Below are 26,055 nucleotides of genomic sequence, written 5' to 3'. Positions count from 1 at the left end.
GGTGGGTAGCCCAGGACAACCGGTGACTTCTGCCTTTCAGCTGCTCCGTTTGGCCACGAGACTTCTGGGGCAAAGGCTGTTTGACAAGCTGATGAAGATGACTTTCTACGGACAGTTTGTGGCCGGCGAGGACCAGCAGTCCATCCGGCCCCTGATCCAGCACAACAAGGCCTTTGGTGTTGGCTCCATCCTGGACTACGGAGTAGAGGAGGACCTGAGCCCCCAGGAAGCGCAGCAGAAGGAGATGGAGTAAGCCCCCGACTCCCCGTGGTGTCTGTCCTCAGCCCTCCTGGTGTAGAGGCTGCACGGGCCATTCTGGCAGGAACCCCAAGTCACCCACACGCCGGGCCAGCTGGACCAGGGTGGGGGGCCTCAGGGACCAGCCGGGGCTGTATGCCGCTGCTGGGCTCCGACCTTGGCAAGGCTAAGGCCGGGAGAGCTTGATGAGCCCCCATCCTCAAAGACCCTCCTGGGTGTCTGCCGGGATTCTTGCATTTACACACTGTGGGGGCGACAGCTCTGGCATTTCCTGGAAAGCCTGGTGCACACATGCAAGACTAGAACAGGGTCAGCAAACTGTGGCCAGATCCGGCTCCTGACTGGGTCTGCAAGCCACGCCTGGCTTTTGCATTTTTAAATGGTTGCAAGAAAAACATAAAAAGCAGTATTTTGTGACACATGAAGGTGATGGAAGTCCCATTTCGGTGTCCGTAAATAAAGCTTTCTGGGCACCCAGCCAGGCCCATTTATTTCCAGTGTCTGTGGCCTGACCTGGGCAGAGTCAAGGAGTGGAGGTGAAGACATGTGGCCGGCAAGGGTGCAGATACCCTGTCTGCCTCACCATTCTGCTCACCCATCCCCAAAGCGTGCTAATCCGTACCTGGAATGTGCAGTAGGGAGTGGCTTGGTGGCTGGAGTCTGCTCCTGACTTGCCCCAGGGCCCATTCTTTGGGCAGAGAATGTAGGAGTGGGCACTGACAGGCCCCTCCATGCCCCATCTGGGAGTGACAGGACAGAACCACGGTTGACTCATCAGGTCCAGGCAGGACCAGCCCTTCTTCTTTTTCTTTTTAATTGTGATTTGGGTGGAAGTTTACAGAGCAAATTCATTTTCCATACAGCAGTTCATGCACATTTTGTTTCATGCCATGGATTGCAGTTCCTATAATGTAACAGCTCTCTTCCTGCTTCCTGCTTGTGTTACCTTCTCCCTGTGTCCTTCTTTCCTGCGCATGCCTGGCCCCTGAGCTCTCTCTCTCCCTGTGCAAACACTGCCCTACCGGTCGGTCTCCCACGGGTGATTGTTCCCCAATGGGTGTCTTCCTCCTGTAAAAGTTCACCTTATGCGTCTATTTGGCTGAAAGCCATGGGAGTGAGTTCAATTCCAGGCCCTAAGGGTGGCTAGGGACCAGCCCTTCTTTTGCAAAATAAAAACTAATAGGGCTTAGAAAAGTACCCAGAGCCCTGGGGGCCAAGCTCCCTCTCCAGCTCCTTGGAGACTGTCTGTGAGTGGGGTGGCTTTGTATGTCTGTCTTTGCCACGCAGCCTTTCATCCAGGATAACATAGTATGGGGCAGCTGGGAGCACGGGCCCCCCTGGCTCTCGGGGTCACTGGCCATCTGTCCCTTCCTCCAGGGTCTTCTTACCCTTCCTAGCCTGAGCATGAAGCCTGGCTTGGGAGCTGGTCCTGAGGGTGGAGTAGCCAAGGACAGGTGACCCTGGAAGAGGCTAGGATATACCCCTGCTTCTGGCAACTGGGCTGGCAGCCAGCTTGTACCTCTGCTCCTCCCAGCTGAGCCCTCACTTTGATTCACACAGCAGTGGGCCTGACGTATGTGAGGCTTTGGACAGGCCTGCTGTGTAACCTGCCCCTTGGTTCTGGGGTGTGTGGTGTTTGCTCTGCCCATCCCCAGGTAGCTGGCCTGGAAGGGAGGGAGAGGCCGTCACATGAGGCCTTCCACCCAGGGAATGGGAACGGAATGTCCGTGCTGGCTGCCTGCTGCGGATTGGCCCAGGGAGGCCAGCCCCTGCCTTGTGATTGGCTATTCTGAAGGCGAGGTTCTTGTCCAGGGACCTCCCCGTGTCCCTGGGGCCCCTGTGAGGCTCCTGCCAGTTTGAGGTCTTGGCTGCAGCCTCTGCTGACGCTGCCTGTTGAATAACTATTGGGTCTTGGGTTAGGACAGAGCTGTTTCCCAGGACAATGATGCCATCCCCGCCTGCACGCAGAGCCTCGCACTCTCTCCCGGAGGGCTTCAGCCACTTCTGGCCTGGGCTCAGCGAGTGTCTGGAGGTGGATGGCCTCTACCCTGACTGTCTGGGGCCCTGTTCCTCTGTACCTGCGGAAGCCCCCAAAGTCCCGGGGTGTGAGTGACTATCCCTTCCCATCCTGATGGGCAGTGCTGTCTGATGCAGCAGGGGCTGAGGAGTCTCTGAGGGCTCTGGGCCACGGGACCAGAGCTGGGCTTGCAGACTGAGTCCAGCATCCGTGCCGCAAGTGGCCTCCCTGGCTGGCCGGGGTGTGCCTGGCCAGGAGTGACACTAACCACAAAGACCTTTGCAGAGGACTGCTTCAGTGTCCCTGGTGAGTGACCAGGGGTCTGTCTCCCTAGCCAGCCCATCCTGTCACGTGGCCCATAGAGCCCACCCTGGGGAGTGGTGCGGAGGCTACCACCCTGGTGGGTGCCGGCAGCTTGGCCCCGGTGTGACTGTAAGAGGCACAGAAGGAGGCGCAGTACTGCTCAGTTACGACTGTGGCCTCTAGAACCGAACAGCCAGGGCTGGAGTCCTGGCTCTGCCAGTTGCCAGCTGTGACTTTGGGCAAATGACCTAGCTACTCTGAACATCAGTGTCTTTATCTATTAAAACAACAACAACAACAACAAAAGTGGGAAAATAATGGCAACTACACCAGAAAGGATTAGAGGCGCTCAAATGTGGGGTGACCCAGCAGTCCTCCCAGGGAGTGTGGGAGGAGGCCAGTGGGCCTTGGGGAGGAGTGACCCGGGAGGCCTTCCAGGGACTCAGATGGGGGGGCAGGGGGCTTGGAGGCACAGGAGGGACAAAGTGGGCGCTAAATAGTGCTTGTTTTTCTTTTTCTTTTTTGTTGTTGTTGTGCTCTGGGTACAAATTTACAGAGCAGATTTGTTTACTGTCAACAGTTCATGCCCATTTGATTTCACAGCCCAATTACCATCCCCAACCATAAATAATGCTCCTCCCCTCCCCTCCCTGTGACTGACCCCGCCCTTCTTAGCTCTGCATTCCTGGCTGTCCAGCTTGCCCTCTGTGTGAATGCTGCCCCTCTGGTGTCTCATGGCTGGTTGATCCAAGGGGTGCAGCTCCCTGGGGTAGGTGTTCTGCATGTAGGTTTTTCTACTGTTGGGCTGAGAGCCAATCCATGGAAGTGAGTCCATTTCTAGGCCCAAAGGGTAACCCAGAGCCATAGTCTCAGGGGTTCCACCGGTCTCTATTAGACCAGTAATTCTGATCATTTTTGTGTTTTTGAATTTTGTTCCACATTTTTCCTTTCACTCTGTCCAGGACCTCCAGTTTTGATCCCTTTCTGAGTGGTTGGTCTTGGCAGCCAGGCACCATCTAGTTCTTCTGGCCTCGGCATTGTGAAGGCTGAGTTCCTCGGGGTAGTCTTATCTTTGGACTAATTTGAATGGTGCTTGTTGAAACAGCAGCACTCCCACCCCCAACACAGGAGAGGCACCAGAGGCCAGGCCCAGGATGGGGCAGCCCCCCTGGCACTGGTTTGAGCACAGTGCTGCCTAGAGTGAGGGGGGCTCAGGGAGGGGAGCCCAGGTGGCAAGGGTGTGTGCAGCATTAGGGACAGCCACCACTTGACTGCCCTGTGCTTCCCTTCCTCCTCCCTTGCACTCTCAGAACAGACTTTGCCAGCTGTGACCCAGCAGCTAGGTCTGGCTCTAAGTGTGGCCCTGTCCCTCCGAGCCCTTTGTGGCGTTCTTTGACCCACGTGCTTGTATGTCTGAGCTGCTCCTTTCCTCAGCTTGTTCCTAAAGTGCTTCCTCCTGGGCACCCCCGATGGAGACAGTAGCGTGATGGGCACTGAGCAGCTAGGAGTGGGGCCGTCCCACCCCGGGTCACAGTGTTCCCACCCGCCCGCCAGCTCTCTTACTTGCCTGTGTGAGTTTCCTGCCTGAGCCTTCGTCTGGCCTTCCAGCGCCCCTGCCTTGGTGCGGCCAGTGGTGACTATTAGAACTCTCCCTCATTGAACGGCTTTTGCCACAGCTTGAAGGGGTGGAGCTTGCTCTGTGGCGGGTCTGGAGAGTGGCAGGTGAGCTCCTGTCTATTACGGCTTCCTCCAGAGCCTGTGGCCTTGCAGAGTCAGAACTGTGACACTTTAGGCTCTTTTGTGTTACATCAAGCATACGGTCTCCTTGTATCAAGCCTGATCGGGTCACACAAGGGTGGCCGGACGATTGGACCAGATGGGTAGGCATGGCAATGGGGTGCATAGGGCTACAGCCTCTGGAAGCTGAGGAGCCTCATGGGAGCCACTTCCCACTGCAAGGCCTGACAGTGTGGGCCTCAGAGGCCCCAGATGAGCCCCCGGGTGGAGGTGGGGGTTCCCAGCACGCAGCACAGTGAGGCAGACAGGCTCCTCAGCTCCTTGACACATGGGGCTGTCAAGGGCCTGAAACATAAATGTGAGATGCTAGACAAGGCTGCTTAGCACCGTCTTTGAAGCCGACACCCAGGGAGACAGGGCAGTCAGGTAGAATGGGGTGACTGAGTGAAACGCGGTGCTCAAGTATGGGAGCCACGTGTGACCATTCCCGATGGTATAGCATCACAATTGAGCAAAAGGGAGCATCTTGGCTGCTGTGAGGAGGGGCACGGCCCTCAGCTTGCCCAGGGAGGACATGGGAGCAGCGCAGGGTTGCAGAGTCGGTGGGGGTTTACACAGCCCCTGTGGGCATCAGAGGAAGGGAGGGGCTGGTGGGCGTGGGGCTTGTGTTGGGCAGTGGGAGTAGCTGCAGGGAGGCTGGTGGGCCACTGTGGAGGTATTGGGGTTCTCTCGTGCCACTCTAACAGACATACCACAAAGGGTCACTTTAACAATCGGGTTTATTCTCTCACAGTTTAGGAGGCTAGAAGTCCAAGTTCAAAGTGCCAGCTCTAGGGGCTGGGTGAAGGCCCCTAAACTTGGACTTCAGCTCTGCCTCTTGCTTCCAGGCCACTGAAGCTGGAGGCTTCTCTTAACTCAGGCAGCTGCTGGCTGCTGAGGCTGACAAACCCAAGGTTGACCAGTAAAATGGCAACAATCCCAAGATTATTAAACAGCATGGCAGGCCACTAGTTCAAGTCCAGAAACAGTCCCAAGATTGGCAGGCAATCATGGCAGGCTGCTGAATGAAGACTCGGTCACATGTAGGGTCCAAGCATGCCAAAAAAGCTGGAGACCTTCCTCAAAGCTTCTTACATACGGGAAGCAGCCCACATCCCTAAGGCAGCTACTCAGCTGCCCCAGTAGATCCCACCATGGAGGTGACGACCAGTCTCATCCTGGGGAATGCTGCATCCAGCCGCCCAGCCACTCAACCAGGCCCAGCCAAGTTGACACAGAACCTTAACTACCACAGGTGGGATGGGGTAGGTGAGCCTCACTGTCCTAATTGGTACTTGGGGTGTTTTCCCTGGTATGATGGGAAGCCAACCGAGAAAACGGAGTCCATTCTGACTCACAGCAATTCTATAGGACAGAGTAGAAATGCCCCATTAGGATTTCTAAATCTTTACAGAAGCAAACTGCCTCATCTTTCTCTGAAGGAGTTCTAACCACTGACCTTTTGGGTTCGCCGACGGAATGCTTTAATCTTTGTACCATCAGAGCTCCTGATGGGGAGCCAGAGGAGGTTTTAAAACCAGGGAGCAGATGAGGTCAGATTTGCATTTTAAAGGAAAAAGCTTGGCTGCTGTTGGGAAAGTAAGCCTTGGGGGCAGGATTGCAGGCTGGAGGTGGGGTTGGCCCAGTACCGGCCATAAGCAGGAGCTTGGCCCCAGGCCAGCAGGTGGAGGTGGCCAGAGACCCTGGATGGGAAGTGGGGGCCTCAGGCTAGCGGGTGGAGGTGTGGAGACCCTGGAGTGGAGCCACTCATGTGTGTGTGTTGTTTGGTGCCAGTGATCATTTCTGACTCACGGTGACCCCGTGTCCGAGAGAAGGAAACACTGCCCGGTCCCGCGCCGCCCTGCACCGTATCAGACAGCGTTTCACTGCAAGTCAGAAGGTTTGCAGTGGCCCGTTCTTTCAGAAGTGGGCCGCCACATCCTTTTTCCTAGTCTTAGTCTGAAGGTTCCTCTGGACCTGGTGACCCTGCTGGTGTTTGAAATACAGGTGGCAGAGCTCCCCGCATCACACGACACACAAGCCCCGACTGTGCGACAGACTGACGGAAGGGTGGTAGTCCCGAGTGTAGGCTGCACTCGTGTGCGGTCATGGTTGAACGCTGTGGGCTTGGACCAGCTCCGTGAGTGTGTGTAATCTAGCGGCCCTTCCTTTGGTGGGGCCTTTTAGAGGCAAGGGGCCCTTGCTCCCTGGGCTTTGGGAATTCATGCACTGGGTAGCTTCCCAGTCTCCACTCCGTGCCAGGCGTGAGCAGGTCAGCATTCCCGCTCTTGGGCGAAGGGCGGCCCTCATACATCACTTCCTCGGGAATTTGCTCCCTGTAGATGTCGCTTTGAACTTGCCATGACTTGTTTCACCCGCTCCTCACTCACTCGCTCATACGGAGACACCCTCATTGCTCCCCGTGAGGAGCCTGAGGCCAGGAGAGGGTCAGTAGTTTGTCTGAGGACACTCGCGGCTTATCAATGGCCAGCATCTGTCCCAGAGGCAAGTTCCTTCAGCTCACAGGTGACTTTGCCCCAAGCACAAGCAGGGTACCCCCCCCCAGGTTACCTCTGACAGGGCTGCATGTGAGAGCCAGCCCTCTTCAGTCAGGTTGACAGCCCCCAGCTTCCTCTCATCACCTCCACTCCCTAGTTAGGAATGTGCTTGTCACCTGCTTGGAGGTAATGTGACCCTGACTCATCTGCCTGCCTTCTTCCCGCAGGTCCTGTACCTCGGCTGCAGAAAGAGACGGTAGTGGTGAGTAGGAGGTGGGCTGGCTCATGAACCCGTGTGTCCCGGCAACCCACGTGTGTGCCATGGGATCAGAATGCCAAGTGCAGGGCCAGCCCTGTCAGAGGCACAAACAAGCCTTTGGGCAAAGGGATGGTGCCCACAGCCGTTGTGCCCTTCGGCTTCCCCCAGTCCCTCTGTGTGCTTCCTGGTTAAAGACAGACTTCCTGTCTCCCGATGGGAGCTGTCTGGGCTCCTTTGTGACATGAGCTCTGCCTTCCTGTCTCAGGCGAGATCCACGACGCATGCCAGGGCAGAGAGGGGCGCTGGGGACGGACGGAGCGGCAGGAGCAGGGCGCAGAGCTGAGCGAGGAGGGCGCGGTCGTGCCCATTGTGGCTGGGTGCCGCCGAGGCAGCTGTGACTCCCGGCGCCCCGTACACAGCAGAGCAGCACCCCTGCGTCTGCGCAGCCTGCTCCCGCGTCTTCCTCCCAGTCCCCGTGCTGGAGCCCATCATGGCAGCCACGGGGCCGGGCCATCCCGTTGGGGGTCTCCCCCTTCTTCCCCGGGCCTCTGCTTTACCAGCCGTAACATGAGGTTGGGTTGCCAATGCCGAGAGAAAGCAGGCCAGAGAAGTAGGAAAGGAGAGTGTAGTCAGGAGACGCAAGCATCAAGGCAAAGCGGCTGACTCTCTGCGCTCGAGAGACCAACCAGCGATGGTCTCAGTTAGGGTCTTTTCTATCCTTCTTTCTGGACTCCTCATTTCTCCGTCTCGGGGTTTAAGACGTCATAGGGTTTAGTCAGCCAGCTTCCGCAATTGGCACGTTCCTTCCTTTCGGTCAACTTGTTTCTTCCTTGTGGTCATGGTGCCTCTATAAGATAAATTTTTACAAGAGTCAGACAGCAGTCATTAACTATTTTCAGAAGTCTGATAGTCCGGATTTTTGTTTTTTGGTAACATTCCATTTTGGCTGAGTATAAATTACTGTGAGGTTTGATTTTTATTAACCCTTTAAGTGTGAGGTTTGATTTTGTTAACCTTTCAATATTCTTCTCCAGGGAATAGTCCCTTCTCGCACTGTGACCAAAGTAGGTGAGATGAAGTCTGGCCGTTCTTGCTTCCAGGGAGCACTCTGGCTGCACTTGTTCCAGGACAGATCTGTTAGTTCTTTCTGCAGCCCATGGTATTTTCAGTATTCTTCACCAATACCACAACTCAAAGGCATCAACTTTTCTTTAGTCTTCCTTATTCATTGTGCGGCTTTCACATGCATATGAGGTGATCGAAAACACCATGGCTTGGGTTAGGCACACCTTAGTCTGCAAAGTGACATCTTTGCTTGTTAACACCATAAAGAGGTCTTTTGCAGCAGATGTGCTCAGTACAGTACAACGTCTGATTTCTTGACTGCTGCTGACTGGGTGGGTCGAGGGGCTTTGGAAACCGTCATGTGGTATGAGGAGGAGCATGGCAGGATAGTGCAGCAGGGCCAAGGCCCAGCAAGCCTGCGGCTGCCGAGGACCACCGTGCTGAGAGCAGTTGGCAGGGCATGCTCTGCTGGACTTGGGCTGGGTGGTGGCTGGGGGTGGGAGGCGGCAGCCAAAGCACACGTGTGTTTGCCTTTGCAGATACAAGCAAGAGGGAGAAGCAATACCAGCCCCAGCGGGGCTTTGGGGACCGTAGGGACGGTGTCATCAGTGCCCGTACCTACTTCTATGCCAGTGAGGCCAAGTGTGACAGCCACATGGAGACATTCCTGCGCTGCATTGAGGCTTCAGGTGGGGCTGACCCTTGCATGTGGTGACCACGGAGCTGGGGCCAAAGCAGCCAGCGTGGGAAAGCACTGAGTGCTCAGGGCCCCCATCCCCCCTGCTTTGGGTACAAAAGGGGCAGCCCTGCGCGGTGGGTGTGGAGGTGACCTGGAGTGACACGGGGGGACTTGGGTGGCTTGCGGCAGCCTCTGCTCACGCTCTGGCCTTGCCTATATCCAGCATGGGCTGCCTCCAGGCAGGTGCCTTCTGCCCCCACCCCCTGCTGCAGCCCCTTCTGGTCACCAGGAGTGGAGCTTTGGGTAAAAGCTGCCGACGGCCAGGCTGAATACCTCTCTCCCGGGGAGTGTGGCTTTGAACAGATGTGCACTCTGGTTTCCCAAGGGCCACACAGTTGAGCAAGCCGGGGCACAGTTCACAGAGACTCCTCCGGCAGCCTCCGGTGGGGACGCAGCGGTGGCAGGAGGCCGCCAGGGTCTTGACCTCTTTAGTCCCTGGCGATCAGCCAGGGGACAGCACAACCCCAGTCAGCCAGCCTGGGCCCCAGTCCTTCCCTACAGGGGAACTGTGTCCGCACCTCTGAGCCTTGAGAGAACGGTAGGAAGTGTCTCCTGAGAGGCTTGGGGAGTCCCAAGATTCAGGCAGCCGTGTGGCTATGGCCCCTCGACAGTGGGTACCCCAGCCGTGCCTCCCTTGCCCCACTCTGTTTGGGGCAGGTGAGGAGGAGGCCCACACAGAAGCAAACGCCCAGGAGAGTTCTGGGAGCAGGCCATCCATTGCCATCCACAGCCTGGCCTGTGTTCAGCATTCCACGTGCACAGGCAGCCCGTGTTGCTGGTGGTGTAGGAAGGGAAACTGAGGCACAGGCAGGTCTCTCTGGCTCCTTTTGCCCACTGCCTGACCACCTTCCTGGACTTGTGGGACAAACAGAGACCCTGCCAAGTTGGCTGTCCCTATCTCAGCAGGTGAATCTCCCGAGCAGCCGTGTGTAGGGATGTTTCTGGGGCTGTCTGGACTCTTAGTGGGACACTGAGCTCTGGGACCAGCAGCATCTGCCAGGGCAGACCTCCCCCTAGCCCCTGGCATCCATGTCTCTGCCCATCTCCCCAGGAGCCCTCATGGCTCTTTCGGTGGCTTCTAACAGGCTGGTGGCATAATGGGTAAGGCACGTGGCTGCTAACCAGAAAGTTAGTGGTTCAAACCCACCAGCTGCTCCATGGGAGGACAATGAGGCAATCTACTTCCATAAAGATTTACATCCTTGGAAACCCAGTGAGAGTCACTATGAGTTGGAATCGACTCGATAGCAATGGATTTGGGGTATGTGTGTGTGTGTGTGTGTGTGTGTGTGTTTGTTGTTATGTGCCGTAGAGTCGGACCCGACTCATAGCAACCCCTCCTTGGGTTTCTGAGGCAGTATCACTACAGAAGTAGATTGCCCAACCTTCCTTCCAAATATATACATGTATATATATATAGATATATATATAGATTTTTTTTTTTTTTTTTTAACAGGTGGAGCCAGTGATGACGGCTTCTCAGCCATCAAGCTCACTGCACTGGGGAGACCCCAGTTTCTGGTAAGTGCTAGAACCTTGCACCTGCAAGAAGTTGAGGCTCTATGAGCATTAAGTGAAAGCACGTGTTCCAGTACCTTGGAAACCGCAAGTCCTGGCATAGGCGGCCACCTGGGGCACAGGGCCTGTGCTGGAGGTCCTGGGACCGGGAACTGGAGCTGGCGTGCACCTGAGCAGGACCTGAGGTCTGCATTTGCAGCTGCAGTTCTCGGACGTGCTGACCAAGTGGAGACGGTTTTTCCACCAAATGGCTGCAGAGCAAGGAAAGGCTGGGCTCACGGCCGTGGACGTGAAGCTGGAGGTGGCAGCACTGCAGGTGGGTGCCAGTGAGGGGCACGGCCCTTTCCAGCACTTGACACAAGTGGGGAAGAGGGCCGGCGAGGCCACCCTGTGTGGCAGCGCTGACAGGAACAGCGCCTCTCCTCCCAGGCCCTTGGGGAAGGGCTCAGACCAGCACTCCGGGTCCAGGCAGGAGGGTGCTGCCATGCACACAAGCCCACGTATGTTCCCCTGTGTGCTACACACTGGCATGCATAGTGTACTTACGCAGACTTGGTGGGAGAGGAGGCACAGGGTGGGTGTCCACGCAGCACCACCACTGAGAGGGGCTCAGGGAAGAGCCCAGGGACACTGGCCATGCAGTCAGGTTCAGGGTGCTGTTCAAGAACTTGCAGTCCACTTGAGTGCTCACGTCTGCTGGGGTCAGCCGACGGGGGGAAGGGCCCCATCTGTGAGGAACTGAGACAGGGGAGGTAGTATTGAAGGGATGTAGTGATGGGAACAAGACATCTGTGGACAGAGGAGCTGATCCATGTGTGGGACGGAAACAGAAGCCAGAGATAAGCCTTGTTTTCTGTAGCGTTGTTACAAAGTCAGAACTAACATCGTGAGCCAGTGGGAGGGCGGTTCACGACTGTTAGTAAACAGGGCTGGGTACCACAGGCAGGCCCCAAGTGGGAGCGCCTGGTGTGACTGGTGCCTTCTCGCTTCTGAAGGAAAGCGTGGCAAAGATGGGCATCGCGAGCAAAGCGGAGATCGAGGATTGGTTCACAGCTGAGACCCTGGGGGTGTCTGGGTAAGAGCAGACCCTGGCTAAGAAGAGGAAGTGTGTACCCCACCCCCTTGCTGCAGGCAGGGTCAGCCATGACTCTCTGTGAACCCTGGGGCATCTTGTAATCCTGGTCTCCTCCCTGAGAGCATGGGGCCTTGGGGGGTAGGGGATGGGTGACAGTGCAGAGAACTCCTTCCCTGAGGCACAGAGCACCATGGGGAGGAAACACGGCCCGCACGTGCATGTGATGGGCCTGCCCCTGCAGCAGCTCCGTTGACCGTGTTGGTCACCTCACGCTGCTCCAACAGAAGATACCACAAATGGTGGCTTGAGTGAACAGGAGCTTATTCACTTACAGTTCAGGAGGCTAGAAGTCCAAGTTCAAAGTGCCAAGCTCTAGGGGGTGGGTGAAAGCCCCTTGACCTTGGGCATCAGCTCCGCCTCTTGCTCCCGGCCTACTGAAGTTGGAGGCTTTCTTCACTCAGGCAGCTGCTGGCTGCTGAGGCTGACAAACCCAAGGTCGACAAGTGAAATGGCACAGTCCCCATGTTACCACACCACACGGCAGGCCACTGCTTCAAGTCCATTAAGAGTCGCGAGATCGGCAGACAGCATGGCAGGTGCTGAACGACGCCTGGGCTACATGCCAGGTTCAAGTGTAGAGAAAGCCGCAGACCATTCCTAAGGCTTCTCCTTGTATACTGGGAGCAGACCGCACCCCTAAGGCAGCTACTCAGCTACTCAGCTGCTCACCGTAGATCCCACCGTGGAGCTGATTGCCAGCAGTGGGGAATTACCACATCCAGCTGCCCAGCCAAGTTGACACGTAACCTTAACTACCACAGCCCCTAAACCAGGCAGGGCTCCTTACAGAATCATTCAGGCCCCAGCACAAGGTGGGAGGTGAAGGAAGCCAGGGAGGCTGAGCTGCCAGGCTGAGGCTGGGCCCGAGGTCACCTGGGCCTGACCCCTTCAGTAGGATCCCCCAGTTGAATCAAGGAGGTGGGTTCAGGACAGGGCAGCGAGGTTCCAGGGCCAGCAGTGTGGCGGTCGCCATGATGTGCCATCCCCTTGGCTGGCCCACTGCCATCTCTCCAACACCATCCACAGTGACGGCTATGGAGCAGCTGCCCCCCCCCCCCCCCCCCGCCTTACTCTCTCCCTGCACTCAGGTGTCCCTGGTTCGTGCCTGGCCGTACGTTTGTAGCCAACATCCTGTCCCAGGAGTGATCTGTGTTTCCTGTTTTTCCTTTCTCAACAGAGTGCAGTGTTTACGTTTTGTCTTTTATAACTGAATACTGGAGGGGGTTTTATTCTGCTTGGAGTTGAAGGTGCTCTTTTAGGGAATGGGGCTGGTTTGGGGGCCCAGGGAAAGCTGGCGGCCAGACCCAGCCACCCTCCCCGTGCCACCATGCCTGCCTCATGGCGGGTGGCGTCTTCTCACCTCAGCACCGTGGACCTGCTGGACTGGAGCAGCCTCATCGATGGCCGGACCCAGCTCTCCAAGCACCTGGTGGTCCCAAACCCAGAGGTAATGCCCCCACCTCTGCTTCAGCAAGTGTCGGCCCAGCAGGCTGTTTGGAGGAATGAAACGAGGCTTAGAAACTGAGGTCACCACGTGTGTCCCGCTGTTGGCCCCGGGCCCGAGGCCAGCCGTCCCTGCCAGCTCCATACAGAGGCTGTGGTTCAGGGGATAAGACCATCTGCTGGTGCATGGATGCTTGGTGGGCCCAAGACCAGGCAGAGCTGGGGTGCCACATGGGGTGGCTGCTGGGTTGAGCGGGGGATCTAGGAGGCCCTTCCTAGCATGGTGTCTGGTGATTGATCATCACATCCAGGTCGCCCCACATTTACCCCACATTCTGATGTGAAACCACAACTACTTGTATTGTTACCCTTCACGCTGCTGGGTTGCCAGGGCTTAGCTGGGCAGTTCTTATGCAGGGCCTTGCGGATGGTTTCATTCAGGTGGTGGTGATGGCGAGGGCCATCTCAGGGACTCACTTAGTCCCACATCTGGTGGTTGATGCTGGCTGTCAGCTGGGACCTCAGTGGCTGGATTCCCAGGGCAAGTGTTCCAAGAGAGAGGCAGGCAGAAGCTCTGTCACCTTTTCTAACCTAGTCTCAGAAGTTACACGGTATCAAGTTTGCTGAATGCTGTTTGTTAAAAGTGAGTTACTAAGGGTTACTTGGTATTCAGAGGAAGAGGCAACGGATTCCAGATGTTGCTGGGAGGACCAAGTCGCAATGGTGACAGCTAAGCTGGGGTTTAAAGAATCAGTGGAAGTGCATTGGAAAACTGTTGTCCTGCAGACACTGGTAGCATAGTGCCTAAGGCACTTGACTGCTAACCAGAAGGCTGGAGGTTCAAACCCACCAGCCACTCCTCGGAAGGAAGTTGGGCAATCTACTTCCGTAGTGATACTGCCTCGGCAACAAAAGGAGGGGTCTCTATGAGTCGGGATGGACTCGACAACACACAACAACAACAGCAGCAGCAGACACTGCCTTCCACAGTATTTCCAGCCTAACAGACTGAGAGCCTTGCCCCCAAGCTTTGAGCCATTGACTTGGGGTCCTGGAGCATAGCATGGACAGTGCAGTCCCTGCTTGAGATGAGCATCCTCTGGAGACTTAAGGACATGCATGGCCAAGGATAAACCTGTCTGGCTTGAGCCCAGCGGGGCAAGGCTATGGAGGACTGAGGATGGTCCTTGGAAGGCACCCTGGGGGCACTCTGGACAGTGTGGACAGACGGGCGGGGTGTGTGGAGGGCAGGACAGCGCCTGCAGCCTCTGAGCATGCGCTCACTGCTGACGGGTTGGCTCCTTGAAGGCCCTGCAGCTCTGGCCAGTGCCAGGTCCCCGCTGCATGTCAGGCTGTACTGCACGGCCACCCATGTCAGCAGGCAGCAGGTTCTTCCTCCCAAGCCCTCCCTATTCCAGGCTGAGCCCTCTGGTTGATCGGGTGGTTGAGGGTTCACTCCTTATCACTGAGTGGGAGCCCCTCCTACAGCCCAGTTGCTGGGGACAGAGCTGGGTGTCCCGAGCCTGGGTGTGGCCCCAGGGCTAGTGTGTGGTGTTTCCACGCTCTGGTGTGAAGATGCTAGGAGTTGTTGGGAGGATACTTACATGAGTAGGGAGCTGCAGGGTGGATGCTGTTAGGAAGAGGGCGCTAAGAGCAGGTGCAGGGGGGGTCCGGAACAATGAGAGCACTGAGCAGGGGACCAGGCGGACATACCACCAGCCAGACAGGTGAGGCTTGGCCCCCTATAGCAAAGGCTGAAGATGCCAAGTGGGTGCCAAGTAGGTCTGGGCACACAGTCTGGGGACAGCACTGCTATTGTGGGTGTGTGGGGTGGGGCACCCAGGGGCAGGTGCCTTTGAGGAGACTGCTGACCCAGCCCTGGAGCCCAAGGGGAGGGCAGCTACTTGTGCCTTGGGAACTGAGGGAGCACCGAGGTGGCTGGGGAGCAGATGCCTTGGCTCACAGGCCTGACCAGGGCCCCGGGCCAGCTGCAGTGGGCATCCCCCCGGTGCAAGGAAGGCCCCGCCCGCACTGGTCTCGTAGGATCCTGCGTGTGGGACAGGGTGCAGGTCGACGCCAGGGTCTGGGCTTCTGCAGCCAGAGATCTTCGCAGGAGAGCAGGGATGAGGTGGCGTCCCTAGGCCTGGGGACCGGGAACCAGGCGATCGGAGGGGGCGCCCTCCCCCCCCTGCCTGTGGTGTCAGGGTGTCCATGGGCAGGAGGAGTGGCCGGCCGAGCTGCCCATGGCTCAGCTGCGTGCCGCCCCCAGACAGGGCAGCTGGAGCCTCTGCTGTCGCGGTTCACGGAGGAGGAAGAGCTGCAGATGACAAGGTTGCTGCAGAGGATGGACGTCCTGGCCAAGGTCCTGCCCCAGCCCCAGAGGCCGGGCAGTGGGGGTCCCACTCGGGGCGGAGGGCTGGGGCGCCAGGACCCTGGGACTCACACGGAGGGTTAGGGCAGCCAGGGAGTGGGGAGCCTACCTCACTCAACTCACACACGCATTCTCTCCCCCACCCTTTGCACCTTTCAGAAAGCCACAGAGGTGGGCGTGCGGCTGTTGGTAGACGCCGAGCAGACCTACTTCCAGCCGGCCATTAGCCGCCTGACGCTGGAAATGCAACGCAGGTTCAACGTGGAGCAGCCGCTCATCTTCAACACGTTCCAGTGCTACCTGCGGGTGCGGCCTGGCCCTGTGCCCCGTCTGCTGGCCCCAGGGCTCAGCGCTAGCCCTTCTGGCAGGACAGCCCCCTAGGAGGGATGCCCCTTATCTGAGCTCTTAGAGGGTGGCTCCATTCTGGGCACAGGCTCGGGGGCTTGTGGGCCGGACGGAACAGAGAGTGAGCCGCACCTCTGAGGGTCTTTGTCGGCAGCAGAACCCAGCCTGGGTCGGGCTCTGGGTCCCAGACAGGCCCCACCCCAGGTCCCCAAGTAGACTCCACCTGGGAGCACATGGGTGCACGTCCCTACAGCCCAGGGAAGCCCTGGACGGAGCAGTTTCGAAGTGGGGGTGCTGGGTGTCCTGAACGGGCTATCTGCATGGCTCACCCAGTCTGGCACGCTGACCTTTGGCCTGGCCCCAGCAGGATGCCTATGACAATGTGACCCTGGATGTGGAGCTGGCTCGCCGTGAGGGCTGGTGTTTCGGGGCCAAGCTGGTACGGGGGGCCTACATGGCCCAGGAACGTGCCCGTGCCAAGGAAGTTGGCTATGAGGACCCCATCAATGCCACATACGAGGCCACCAGTGCCATGTACCACAGGTAGGTTTCATCTGCCAGGAGGAGATGGGGAACCCCAGGGTGGGCAGTGAGAAAACGGGGCCTTGGAGGTCTTGAGGGAAACGTCATACTTAGTGACGGTCTTGACAGGACAGACTCTGGAGCCCTTGGCACTGGGGGTACTGCAGGAGCATTAGGGGAGCACTGGGAGGGTGCTTACTGGGGCACTGAGGGAGCGTTGGGGGCACTGGGAGAACATTGTGGGTGTCCTGGGGGCACTGGGGGAGCACTGGGAGGGCATGGGGGGCACTAGGGGCTCTGGGGGAGCAGCCCAGCAGGAACTCATGATGCGCTGTCCTCTGCTTTTGTTTCTTGGGTTCTACATTTTCAGCACCATGAAGGGTTTTTCATATCGTTCAAAAGAGAAGGAGCCCAGCTCACAATCCCACCCCTTACCTGAGACCTCCAGGGAGCTGGTTCCATGTGGTCCCCCCTTTGACCACACGGAGGCGCACTGTCCACTTGGTTCGCGCTCCTTGGAGCAGTCCTGCAGCTGTTCCTGGCCATGTGAGGCCCCCACTGGGAGCTGAGCTGGAGTGAGCCTGTCTCCAGTTTTGCTATTATAAATGGTGCTCCGCCCAGCCAGCAAGCGTGTAGGGCCGTATTGCCTGTGAGCGCACTCGCTGGGGGGTATTATGCTGTAGGACACAGTCCCAGAAGCTGCCTCTGCCGCCTGTCCCCACCCACCACCTCAGCTGGTTTGAGTGATTCCTTTCACTTGAACAAAAGTGCCCGTCTCTGTTGAGGGCAGCCTTCTTTCTCGGTGAATGATCTAGTTTCAGCTGTTGCTCATTTTCTCCTGGTTGTTGATCTGTCTTAATGATTTCTTGCTGATTGTCTTGCTGATTTCTATGTCTGATGGGTAGCAGATGGCTTTGCCCCTTTGTCCTGATGCTGTGGGCCCTGTGGGCCTCCCGGAGGCCTCTTGCTGAGCGACTGGCTGAGTGCGGGGCTGACTGGAGCCGGGCTCACTCAGGCATCTCCCCAGGTGCCTCAACTACATTCTGGAGGAGCTGAAACACAATGCCAAGGCCAAGGTGATGGTGGCTTCCCACAATGAGGACACGGTGCGCTTCACACTGCAGAGGTAGGGGTGTCCCTCCTGCAGCCCTGGCTGCAGTGGTTTCCCTGTTTATGGGGTCACTGGTGGTCCAGGTGTGCCCTGGGTGGGGGGTGTGGGATGCCCTCAGGGAGAAGGCCCCGATGGCTCACTGCAGGACCAAAGAGCCTGACTGCAGATACTTGGTTTTCAATATCAATACCCGATTTATTAAAAGTTTCAAGTTCAAAAATAAATTTCATTAAGCATGTTAAATAGCTTATTGCTACAGACAGATATGGTACTAAATCTCACACTAATTCAGGAGACCTCCAAAGTGTTGCGTCATTTCTAAACAATTTTCTTTAACATTTAAAACTGGGTTTGGAATTGCATATATTCCATTTTCTCTTCAAACACCTGTCCTGTGAGACAACTTTGTCTGGTAGTGTTTTGGTTCTTTCAACAACATAGATACACCTATACATGCACATACCTTCCTATACACATACATGCATCCAAAATCTACCTGCATAACTACGCACATATTTTTTGGCTGTTTTCTTCTGTTCCTGAAAAACCGTTTGTTATAGCATTTACTCAAATTGTCCTTTCAGTGTTCTTAGTGTTTTCATTTAACCTGGTCAAGTTGTGCCGACTTCACTCAGATTTGGGGTTTCCTTTCCCATCACCAAAAGTAACAAGTGTCCATTATCTAGAAAGTGATTCACCCTTGTTCTCCTTCTCATTCCTGGTAACCATCAAATAACTTTTATGTGTGTACATCTATTCTTGACTTTTTATAAAAGTGAGAACATACAATATGTCTTTTTGTGCCTGACTTATTTCACTGAGCATAATATCCTCCAGATTCATCCATGTTGTTTAATGGATTCATTATTCTTTATAGTTGCACAGTATTCCATTGTATGTATGTACCACAATTTATTTATCCATTGATCTGCTGATGGGCACTTATTTTGTTTCCATCTTTTTGCTATTGTGAATTATGCTGCAGTGAACATAGGTGTGCATATGTCTATTCGTGTCACTGCTCTTACATCTCTAGGATATATACCTAGAGGTGTGATTTCTGGATCATAAGGTATTTCAATTTCTAGCTTTTTGAGGAAGTGCTATATACTGTTTTCCATAGTGGTTGTACCATTTTGCAATCCTACCGGCAGTGTATGAGAGTGGAATTCCCGCACAACATTGCTAGCATTTACTATCTGTTGATCATTGCCATTTTTGCAGGGCTGAGATGGTATGTCATTGTACTTTTGATTTGCATCTCTCTAATGGCTAATGATTGTGAGCATCTTTTCATGTATCTGTTGGCTGCCCAAATGTCCTCTTTGGTGAAATGTCTGTTTATGTCTTTTCCCCATTTTTGATTGGACTTTTTGTCTCTTAGTTGTTGAGTTATTGACGTTTTCTGAATATTTTCGAGATTAGACTCTTGTCAAATATGTCATTGCCAAAGTTTATTTTTCCCCTAAGTCCATAGGTTCTCTTTTCTCTCTTGGTAAAGTCTTCTGATGAGTGTAAGTCCATTTGGCTTTGCTTATTTTCCTTTTTCTTCCGCTGCCCCTGAGATTTGATTTTGATTGCTTTGTCCTCTAGGTTCTTTCTTCTGCCAGCTGTTAAGATCTTCTAATATATTTTTATTATATTTTTCAGCTCCAATATTTGGTTACATTTTATAGTTGCTGTCTCTTTATTGAAATTCTTATTTTCTTTTCTGATTTCCTTCAGTCCGTTGTCTGTTTTCTTTTAGTTCTTTGAGCGTGTTTCATATTGTTTTAAAGTCCTCTAGTGCCAGTTACCAAGCTTCCGTAGACCTCATTTCTCTCTGTTTTGTCTTTCATTTGGGCCATCCTTTCCAGTTTGTTTATGTGTTTTGTATGGCCTTGTTATTTGTTGTTGAAACTGGGACATTTGAATAAGATAGTAAAATTGAAGTTCATATTCTTCTCCTTCCACAGGCGTTGTTTTTGTCCCCCCCCCCACCTTAGTGGTGAAGACTGTAATAGTCCATGTGTTCAGCAACCTCTGTTATACTGAAGAGACTGCTTCCCAAATGTGCATGATTATCAAGGGCTCTGGCCCAGAGTCTGTGTCACCCTAGTGTTTTGAAGGTGATTTTCTTACTATTCTGGGGGAAAAAAACAAACAGCAGAATATTAAAAAAAATGTCTGATTCTCCCACTGCTGCAGTTGACTCCAAGTTAATTTTTTCCCAGTGTGTGTTCCAGTTCTGTTATCACTTGGCCCGAGTGATTCCACCAGAGGGCATATTGACCATTTGAGTCTACAATCTGCTGCAGCAAAAGGGTGAAAATCTCTGCAGTTGTCTGAACCTGTCTTTCAGTGTACCGCCAGAGCAACCCTTCTGTGCAACCCCACAATCTTGGGGAAGGGGAACAAATGTCCCAGTGCTCAGCCAGACACTAGCCTGCCTCCTCTAGTAACACAGCCACCATCCCCATCTGCCTGGCAGAGCTGAGAAACAGGATGGTAGCCAGTTGGTACATGTGATTCACCTCAAAAAGCAGCTTAACCCTTCATTAAGTCCATTCTTGGTTAAGTGTCTGATCTATTTCCAGAGTCTCCAAGTAGTTCTCAGTGCTCTTTCCTGGACAATAGATGGTTTGGTGGAGGGACAGGCCTTTGTTGTGGTGGTCAGGTGCCATCAAGTCAGCCCAGACTCATAGCGACCCTGTGTACAACAGAACAAAATGCTGCCCAGTCCTGTGCCAGCCTCGGGCCGCTAGTAATTCCTAGAGAGCATTTTGCATAACTACACTTTGCTTTTAAAGTTCTAACGTTTGCAAGAAACTCCCATCAGCCCTTCTCCTTTGGCCTTCAGAAACCTCCTGTTTGCTTCAGTCATGGTCATTATTTTCAGGTGAGTAAGGGCCTGTTCTGGCTCCCTTCTTCCTCTCAGCCCCGCCTGGAAGGCTGGCTATTTCCGGAGGATGGTGCCTCCTCAGTCCTTCAGGCATCCTCAGATAGATAGGAAGAATCACACACAGCGTCGGCCAGAGCAGCAGTGTATTCCTCACCTCCCCAGCCAAAGGGGAGCACGGTTTTCAGTTGACAACCCGCTACCCCATGTCCTTCACAACCCTGCTACCAGAGGCAGGAAGAGGGAAAAGCATGTATGATGGACAGAGTTCCTTACCATTGATGTTGCCTTATTCTTGCCTCATTGTTTGCTTAGGTGCTGTGACTCTGGTTTCTAGAAGTCTGAGTCTGTTGGTTCCCTTACATTATTTTTTTTTTCCCCAGTGGGAGGATGGGAGTGTTCAGTTGCCTATCTGCCGTTTTGCCTCTCACTCCAATCCCATGTAAAAATGATGAAAATACAAAGAAATTAAAATATAAGGCTTATTCTGAGCAGTTACTCTATCTATGTATAGGGAGACCATTCTGATTCCCCAAAAAAAGCCAGTGGCTTGAAGTTTGCTAGTTAACAGTGAAGATTATAATGAGGAAAGAATAGACTATCAACCACTGCCTCATCTTAACACTGACTGATTGAACCCTGCCCTCCTGGATTTACTGGGACCAACTGGTAATAGATTATGTCTGGCCTGACTGCTAATACTCTGGGCCTCCAGATTTCTGCTCCTATGAGATTTTTTAAGATTTAAATTGGGAAAGCCTAGAGGCTTTTTTTAAGGAGCTGATGGTGTAGATATGGCTGCTAGCCAAAAGGTCAGTGATTCCAACCCACCAATTGCTCCAGGAGAAAGATGAGACAGTCTGACTCTGGAAAGATTGACAGCCTTGGAAACCCTGTGAGGTAGTTCCACTCTGTCCTACAGGGTCGTGAGGAGTCAGAGTTGACTCACAGGCAGTGCCCCCCAATCACAGCAGGCAGGGGTGGTTTTGCCACCCCCCCTTTGCTGCAGGAAGACAGGCTTAAATTGCTGTAGAGCAGTTTCAGACAGGCTTTTTAAGGTTATATTTGGTTTCATGGGTAAGAAAAACCTTAACATAAGTTGTGTTATTAATTTTCCTCTCTAACACTCGTAACAAACTTTAAAAGCATTAACTGACTCCTGATTTCTGACTCTTCCCATTGCGATATTCTCATTGTGCTGGTGGATGCCCCGGCCTCCTTGTCGACGCAGTCCCTCCTTTCCTCTGAGTGGCAGCTGAACTTATTCTCAGCCTCCCATGCCCGCACCAGACCTGAGGGCTGACCCCTCCATGGGGGCCCTTCACAAACACCATTACCATAGTCATGTTCTGAGAAGGGTGGGTGGAGCAGGCAATGGTTCTGTGGGCCTGCTCAGGATGGCAGGGGAGCCTCCAAGCAGCCTGAGCCTGCCTGCCCGTGGGAGGCCCTTCTGGATCTCTGATGGTGGGGACTGGTCTGCCTTCTGCCCAGTTCAGGCTGCCATGCTGCACATTCAAAGATCTCCGCCAAACAGCCTTATGCTAGCTTTCACTGAGTAACAAACCAGTCGGAAATTTAGAAGGTTGAACAACGTGTTGTGTGTGATGTAATGTGGGCTGGACCCAGCAGGCTGCTGCTTCCACTGGCCTTACCCGGGGTCCTTCCTGTATCTGCAGTCCACTGGGGATGTCAGGTGGGCACTGGATGGTCCTAGATGGCCTAACTCATGGCTGGGGCAACAAAGGCAAATGCAACCCTGGCTTCATCACACGGCAGTCAGAATCCCAGAAGCACTGGGAGGGGGCAAGCTTTTGCTCGTATCACGTCTGCTCTTGTCCTATTGGCCAAAGGAAGTCACGAGGCCAAGCCCTGGTGAAGACTCACTCTGCAACTGGATGAACTGTAGTCATCTGGCAGAGGGGCATGGACGCCGGCAGGGGGGAGAAGTAGCATCTGTGGAGGCTCCCACACAAACACCCCTACCACAATCTGCTCCTTCAAGACAGCAGCAGCTCAAGCACTCGTGGGTCACCGTGACAGAGACCAGTGCTCCTTCAGTTTTAGTGGCCCTGCCATGAGAGTCTGGCCCCAAGGGAAGGAGAGGAAGAGCCAAGGAGCCCTGTACGGCACCTATAATACATTGGTCCGGGGGGAGACAATGCTTAGTACTTTGGGCATGTGGGGGGGCCGGGGGCCCTGAGACAGGGTAAGGACCGGGAGCTAGACGGTTTTGTGTGTGTGACAGACAGAGAGAGAGAAGGCTGGGTGGGGGCTGAGGAGGACCCAGGCTAAACAGTCTTCTGGGTGGGGGATGGAAGGCTGGGAGAAGGGTGCGCTCCGCAGTCCTGGACAGAAATACTAAGTCTGGATCCGTGGATATGAGCAATAGGAGATTGAAATGTGAGTTGCTATGGTTGTTAGGTGCTGTAACGGGGGTTGTTACTGTTAGGTGTTGTCGAGTTGGTGCCGACTCCTGGTGGCCCTACATGTGCGACAGGGTGAGACGCTGCTGGGCCTGCGTCCTCCGCGCCGTACCTGCCATGCTCGCCCATCACTGCAGCCACTGTGTCAGTCCATGTTGTTGAGGGGCTTCCCCTTTTCCGTTCACCCTCTATTTTACCAAGCGTGATAGATACCCTTCTTCACGGACCTGTCGTTTCTGACAGTATCACTAAACTACGTGAGATGTAGTGTGGCCATTCTCGCTTCTCAGGAGCATTCCAGCTGTACTTCTTCCGAGTCAGTTAATGCTTCAGGCAGTCCGTGGCATTTTCAGAATTCTCTGCCAACACCACAGTCCAAATGCATCAATTCTTCTTCGGTCTTCCTTATTCATTGTCCAGCTCGCGTAGGAGGTGAATGAAAGATCCTACAAGGGAAGGTGTGACAATAGAAGGGGGCTAGAGTTGGGGGTCCACATCCCAAAATACGAGCAGTGCTGCCCAGTAGAAATATAACGTGAGCCACGTTGGTAACTAAAATTTTCTAGTAGCCACATTAAAAAAGATGAAATTCCAGTAACACAGTTTATTTAATTCAATACATCTGCAATATTACTATCTCAACATGCATTCGCTATTTTAAGAAAGTAGTGAGAGAGGCTGCCCTGCCTTTTATGATGAGCTAGCTCTTGAACGTGGTGTGTGACGACGCCTGCAGCACATTGGTTCCGAGCAGCCGTGGCGCCCGGCAGCCACCATCTAGAATGCGCAGCTTTGGAGGCTGGGCAGAGGAGAAACTGGCAAAGGGGAGGACGGGCCAAGCAGAACCCCAGAGGGGCTTGAGCAGGGGGAGCCTGGTGCCGGGTCGAACGGGCAGCCAGCGGGGGCTAAGGAGACTTCTTGGTGAGCGGTCAAGGACCTTGGGGTGGGTGGTGGATAGATGCCTCAAGGTCACCTAGCACCTGAGGAGGGAGGCCGAAGAGGTGTGGGGACAGGCTTGGGGGAGGAGGGGCCCTTGCTGGCCACAGGCCACATCCCTCGGCTGTCCAATCCATCTGCACCCAGCTCTAGCTGACAGCGGCCTCCCTCAGAGAGAAACTGCCTAGGCGGGGGAGAGGCATCTAGTCCGTGGAGGGCACTCCAGGATGGGTGCTGTTGGGAAGAGTCAAGCCTATTTCACTTCAGGAGGCGGCTAGAGTGTATAGATGAGGGTGTGTGGGGGTTGGCAGCAAGGACCTGGGGCTAAGCCAGCAAGGAGCTCTGTCCTCCATCCTGGTGGGCAGTGTCCGGGGGCTGCCCCGGTCCTCTTGGTACCCTCTCCTGGCCCCTGAGCACCTGCTCTTCCCTGCCCACAGGATGGCGGAGCTGGGCCTGCACCCTGCAGAACACCAGGTGTACTTCGGACAGCTGCTGGGCATGTGTGACCAGATCAGCTTCCCGCTGGGTGAGCGAGGCCCTCCCCGGGTCGTGGGGGGGTGGGATGGCGTGGCAGCTCGCTCAAGGACCTGGATTCACCCTGTACCTGCCTGTGTGCACGCAGGCCAGGCGGGCTTCCCCGTGTACAAGTATGTGCCCTACGGCCCAGTGATGGAGGTGCTGCCCTACCTATCGCGCCGCGCCCTGGAGAACAGTGGCATCATGAAGGGGGCCCAGCGGGAGCGGCAGCTGCTGCGGCAGGAACTCACCCGGAGACTCTGCACGGGCAGCCTCTTCTACCGCCCGGCCTAGAGCCCCGCCCATCACCACCACCCCTGACCCCGCTTCTGGGCTCCCACCGCTGTGTCCCAGGCTCCCTGGGCCGGCACCAGGCCCTGCACCACTCACCAGAGCTGCCTCCTAGGACCCTCAGGCCAGGGCAGTGGCTCAGAGGTGGGGTCTGGGCTTTCCTGCCACACGCCCACGCTCTAACCCCAGCACCAAGTAGCCTGTGTACATGCAAGACCTGCTGGATGTGGGGCTTAGGGTCAGAGCTGCCCTCAGGAACATAGGCACTTGGGCAGGGGCCAGGAGTATGATACCTGATAAAGCCATTGGGGCCCCTACACCTTCTGCCAGAGTGTGACCCACACACCCTGAGCCGTGAGCTGGGCAGTGGCCAGTCTGAGCAAGCCCATCTGCTCAATAAACTACTGTTTCTACAGCTGTGACCTGTGACTATGTCCTTGGCCTACTTTGCTGTGGTATCCTCACGTTTTGGTCCTCTAGTGCCACTCTAACAGAAGATACCACAAATGCGTGGGTGGCTTTTAACAAACCAGGATCTTTCTCTTCAGTTTTGGAGGCTAGAAGTATGAGTCAACGTGCCAAGCCCTAGGGGCTGAGTAAAGGCCCCTCTCAGCCGTGGTTCAGCTCTGCCCTTGCTCCCGGCCCACTGGAGCTGGAGGCCTCTCTTCACTCAGGCAGCTGCTGGCTGCTGAGGCTGACAAACAAAATGGCACAGTCCCAAGATTACCAAACAATACGGCAGGCCACTGGCGCAAGTCCAGAGACAGTCCCAAGATTGGCGGGAAACATGGCTGGCTGCTGAACGAAGACGCAGCTACGTGCAAGGTCCAAACGTGCCAAACAGCTACAGAGGCCTTTGCCAAAGCTTTTTAGATACTGGAAGCAGAACACATCCCTAAGCCAGCTACTCAGGCTGCTCCAGGAGATTCCACCATGGAATGATTGCCAGTCTCACCATGGAGAATAACGACATCCAGCTGCCCAGCCAGTCAAAACCAGGCCCGAGCCAAGTTGCCACACGACTACCGCACCTCACATGGGGTCAGTCTGGGGCAGCAGAGGGGAGGGGCTCAGTGGGGCTCCCTGGGAAGTTCCACCTTCTGGCCCTGGCCCCCCAGTATCATTTGTTCTGGAGGTCGGGGCGATGGCGGGTTAGGGGGCAGCCCTGCCAATCCCTGCCCTGTGTCTGCAGTACAGACCTGGCCACCCAGGGTGCTGGGCTCTGCTGAGTGCTTCCGGAGCAGGCAAGGTGGTGCTGGCCCAGCCTCCTCCTGCCCCCTGCCCTGGTCAGGACAGAGCAGATGCCTTAGGTCTCCAGGGCAGGCCTCGGAGCTTGCCCTACCTTGCCCTCACCTCCCACCTCCGGGCTACTTCTCTCCCTGGAACCCTCCCTGCTCCTCAGTGCGTTTCGCCCCGGCACCACAGGAATGCGCACTAGGCTGTTTCTGCTCCAGCAGGCCACCAAGGGGGCCTGGGGCTGCCACCAGCTGCCTGCCTGTGCCACCTGGCCTCTTCCTGTCCTCTCCAACCACCCAGCCCCAGAAAGAGCAAGTTACATGTGGGCTGTGTACCCTGGGACTCAGTGGGAAGACCTGCGTGGACAGTGGCAGAGTGTTGTGGGACCAAGGCTGGGGCAGGAAAGTCTGGGCGG

The 26,055-nt window shown here is 55.2% G+C and overlaps 1 protein-coding gene across 1 annotated transcript; it reads left to right on the top strand.

The window, feature by feature from the left end:
• Positions 1 to 43: 43 nt before the first annotated feature.
• Positions 44 to 24,407, top strand: LOC103211956 (proline dehydrogenase 1, mitochondrial). Its single transcript, XM_007957955.1, has 13 exons — positions 44 to 249; positions 7,080 to 7,114; positions 8,716 to 8,865; positions 10,372 to 10,436; positions 10,633 to 10,749; positions 11,429 to 11,508; positions 12,934 to 13,015; positions 15,281 to 15,373; positions 15,542 to 15,688; positions 16,095 to 16,270; positions 17,277 to 17,375; positions 24,035 to 24,123; positions 24,220 to 24,407. The coding sequence occupies exons 1-13, from the start codon at positions 92 to 94 to the stop codon at positions 24,405 to 24,407; spliced, it is 1,479 nt and encodes a 492-aa protein (XP_007956146.1). The 5' UTR covers positions 44 to 91.
• Positions 24,408 to 26,055: the final 1,648 nt, after the last annotated feature.

Source organism: Orycteropus afer, unplaced genomic scaffold, assembly GCF_000298275.1.
Source record: "Orycteropus afer afer isolate SDZICR_OR568_19922 unplaced genomic scaffold, OryAfe1.0 scaffold00829, whole genome shotgun sequence".
Lineage (NCBI taxonomy): Eukaryota > Metazoa > Chordata > Mammalia > Tubulidentata > Orycteropodidae > Orycteropus > Orycteropus afer.
Note: the sequence above shows the minus strand (reverse complement) of the source record. Positions and strands in the feature narration are given on the sequence as shown.

Excerpts from the sequence above, each read along its gene's own strand:
- LOC103211956 (XM_007957955.1), top strand. The coding sequence starts at position 92 with ATGAAGATGACTTTCTACGGACAGTTTGTGGCCGGCGAGGACCAGCAG. Across the intron at positions 7,115-8,715 it reads TGCAGAAAGAGACGGTAGTG|ATACAAGCAAGAGGGAGAAG; the intron begins GTGAGTAGGAGG and ends TTGCCTTTGCAG. Across the intron at positions 11,509-12,933 it reads GAGACCCTGGGGGTGTCTGG|CACCGTGGACCTGCTGGACT; the intron begins GTAAGAGCAGAC and ends TTCTCACCTCAG.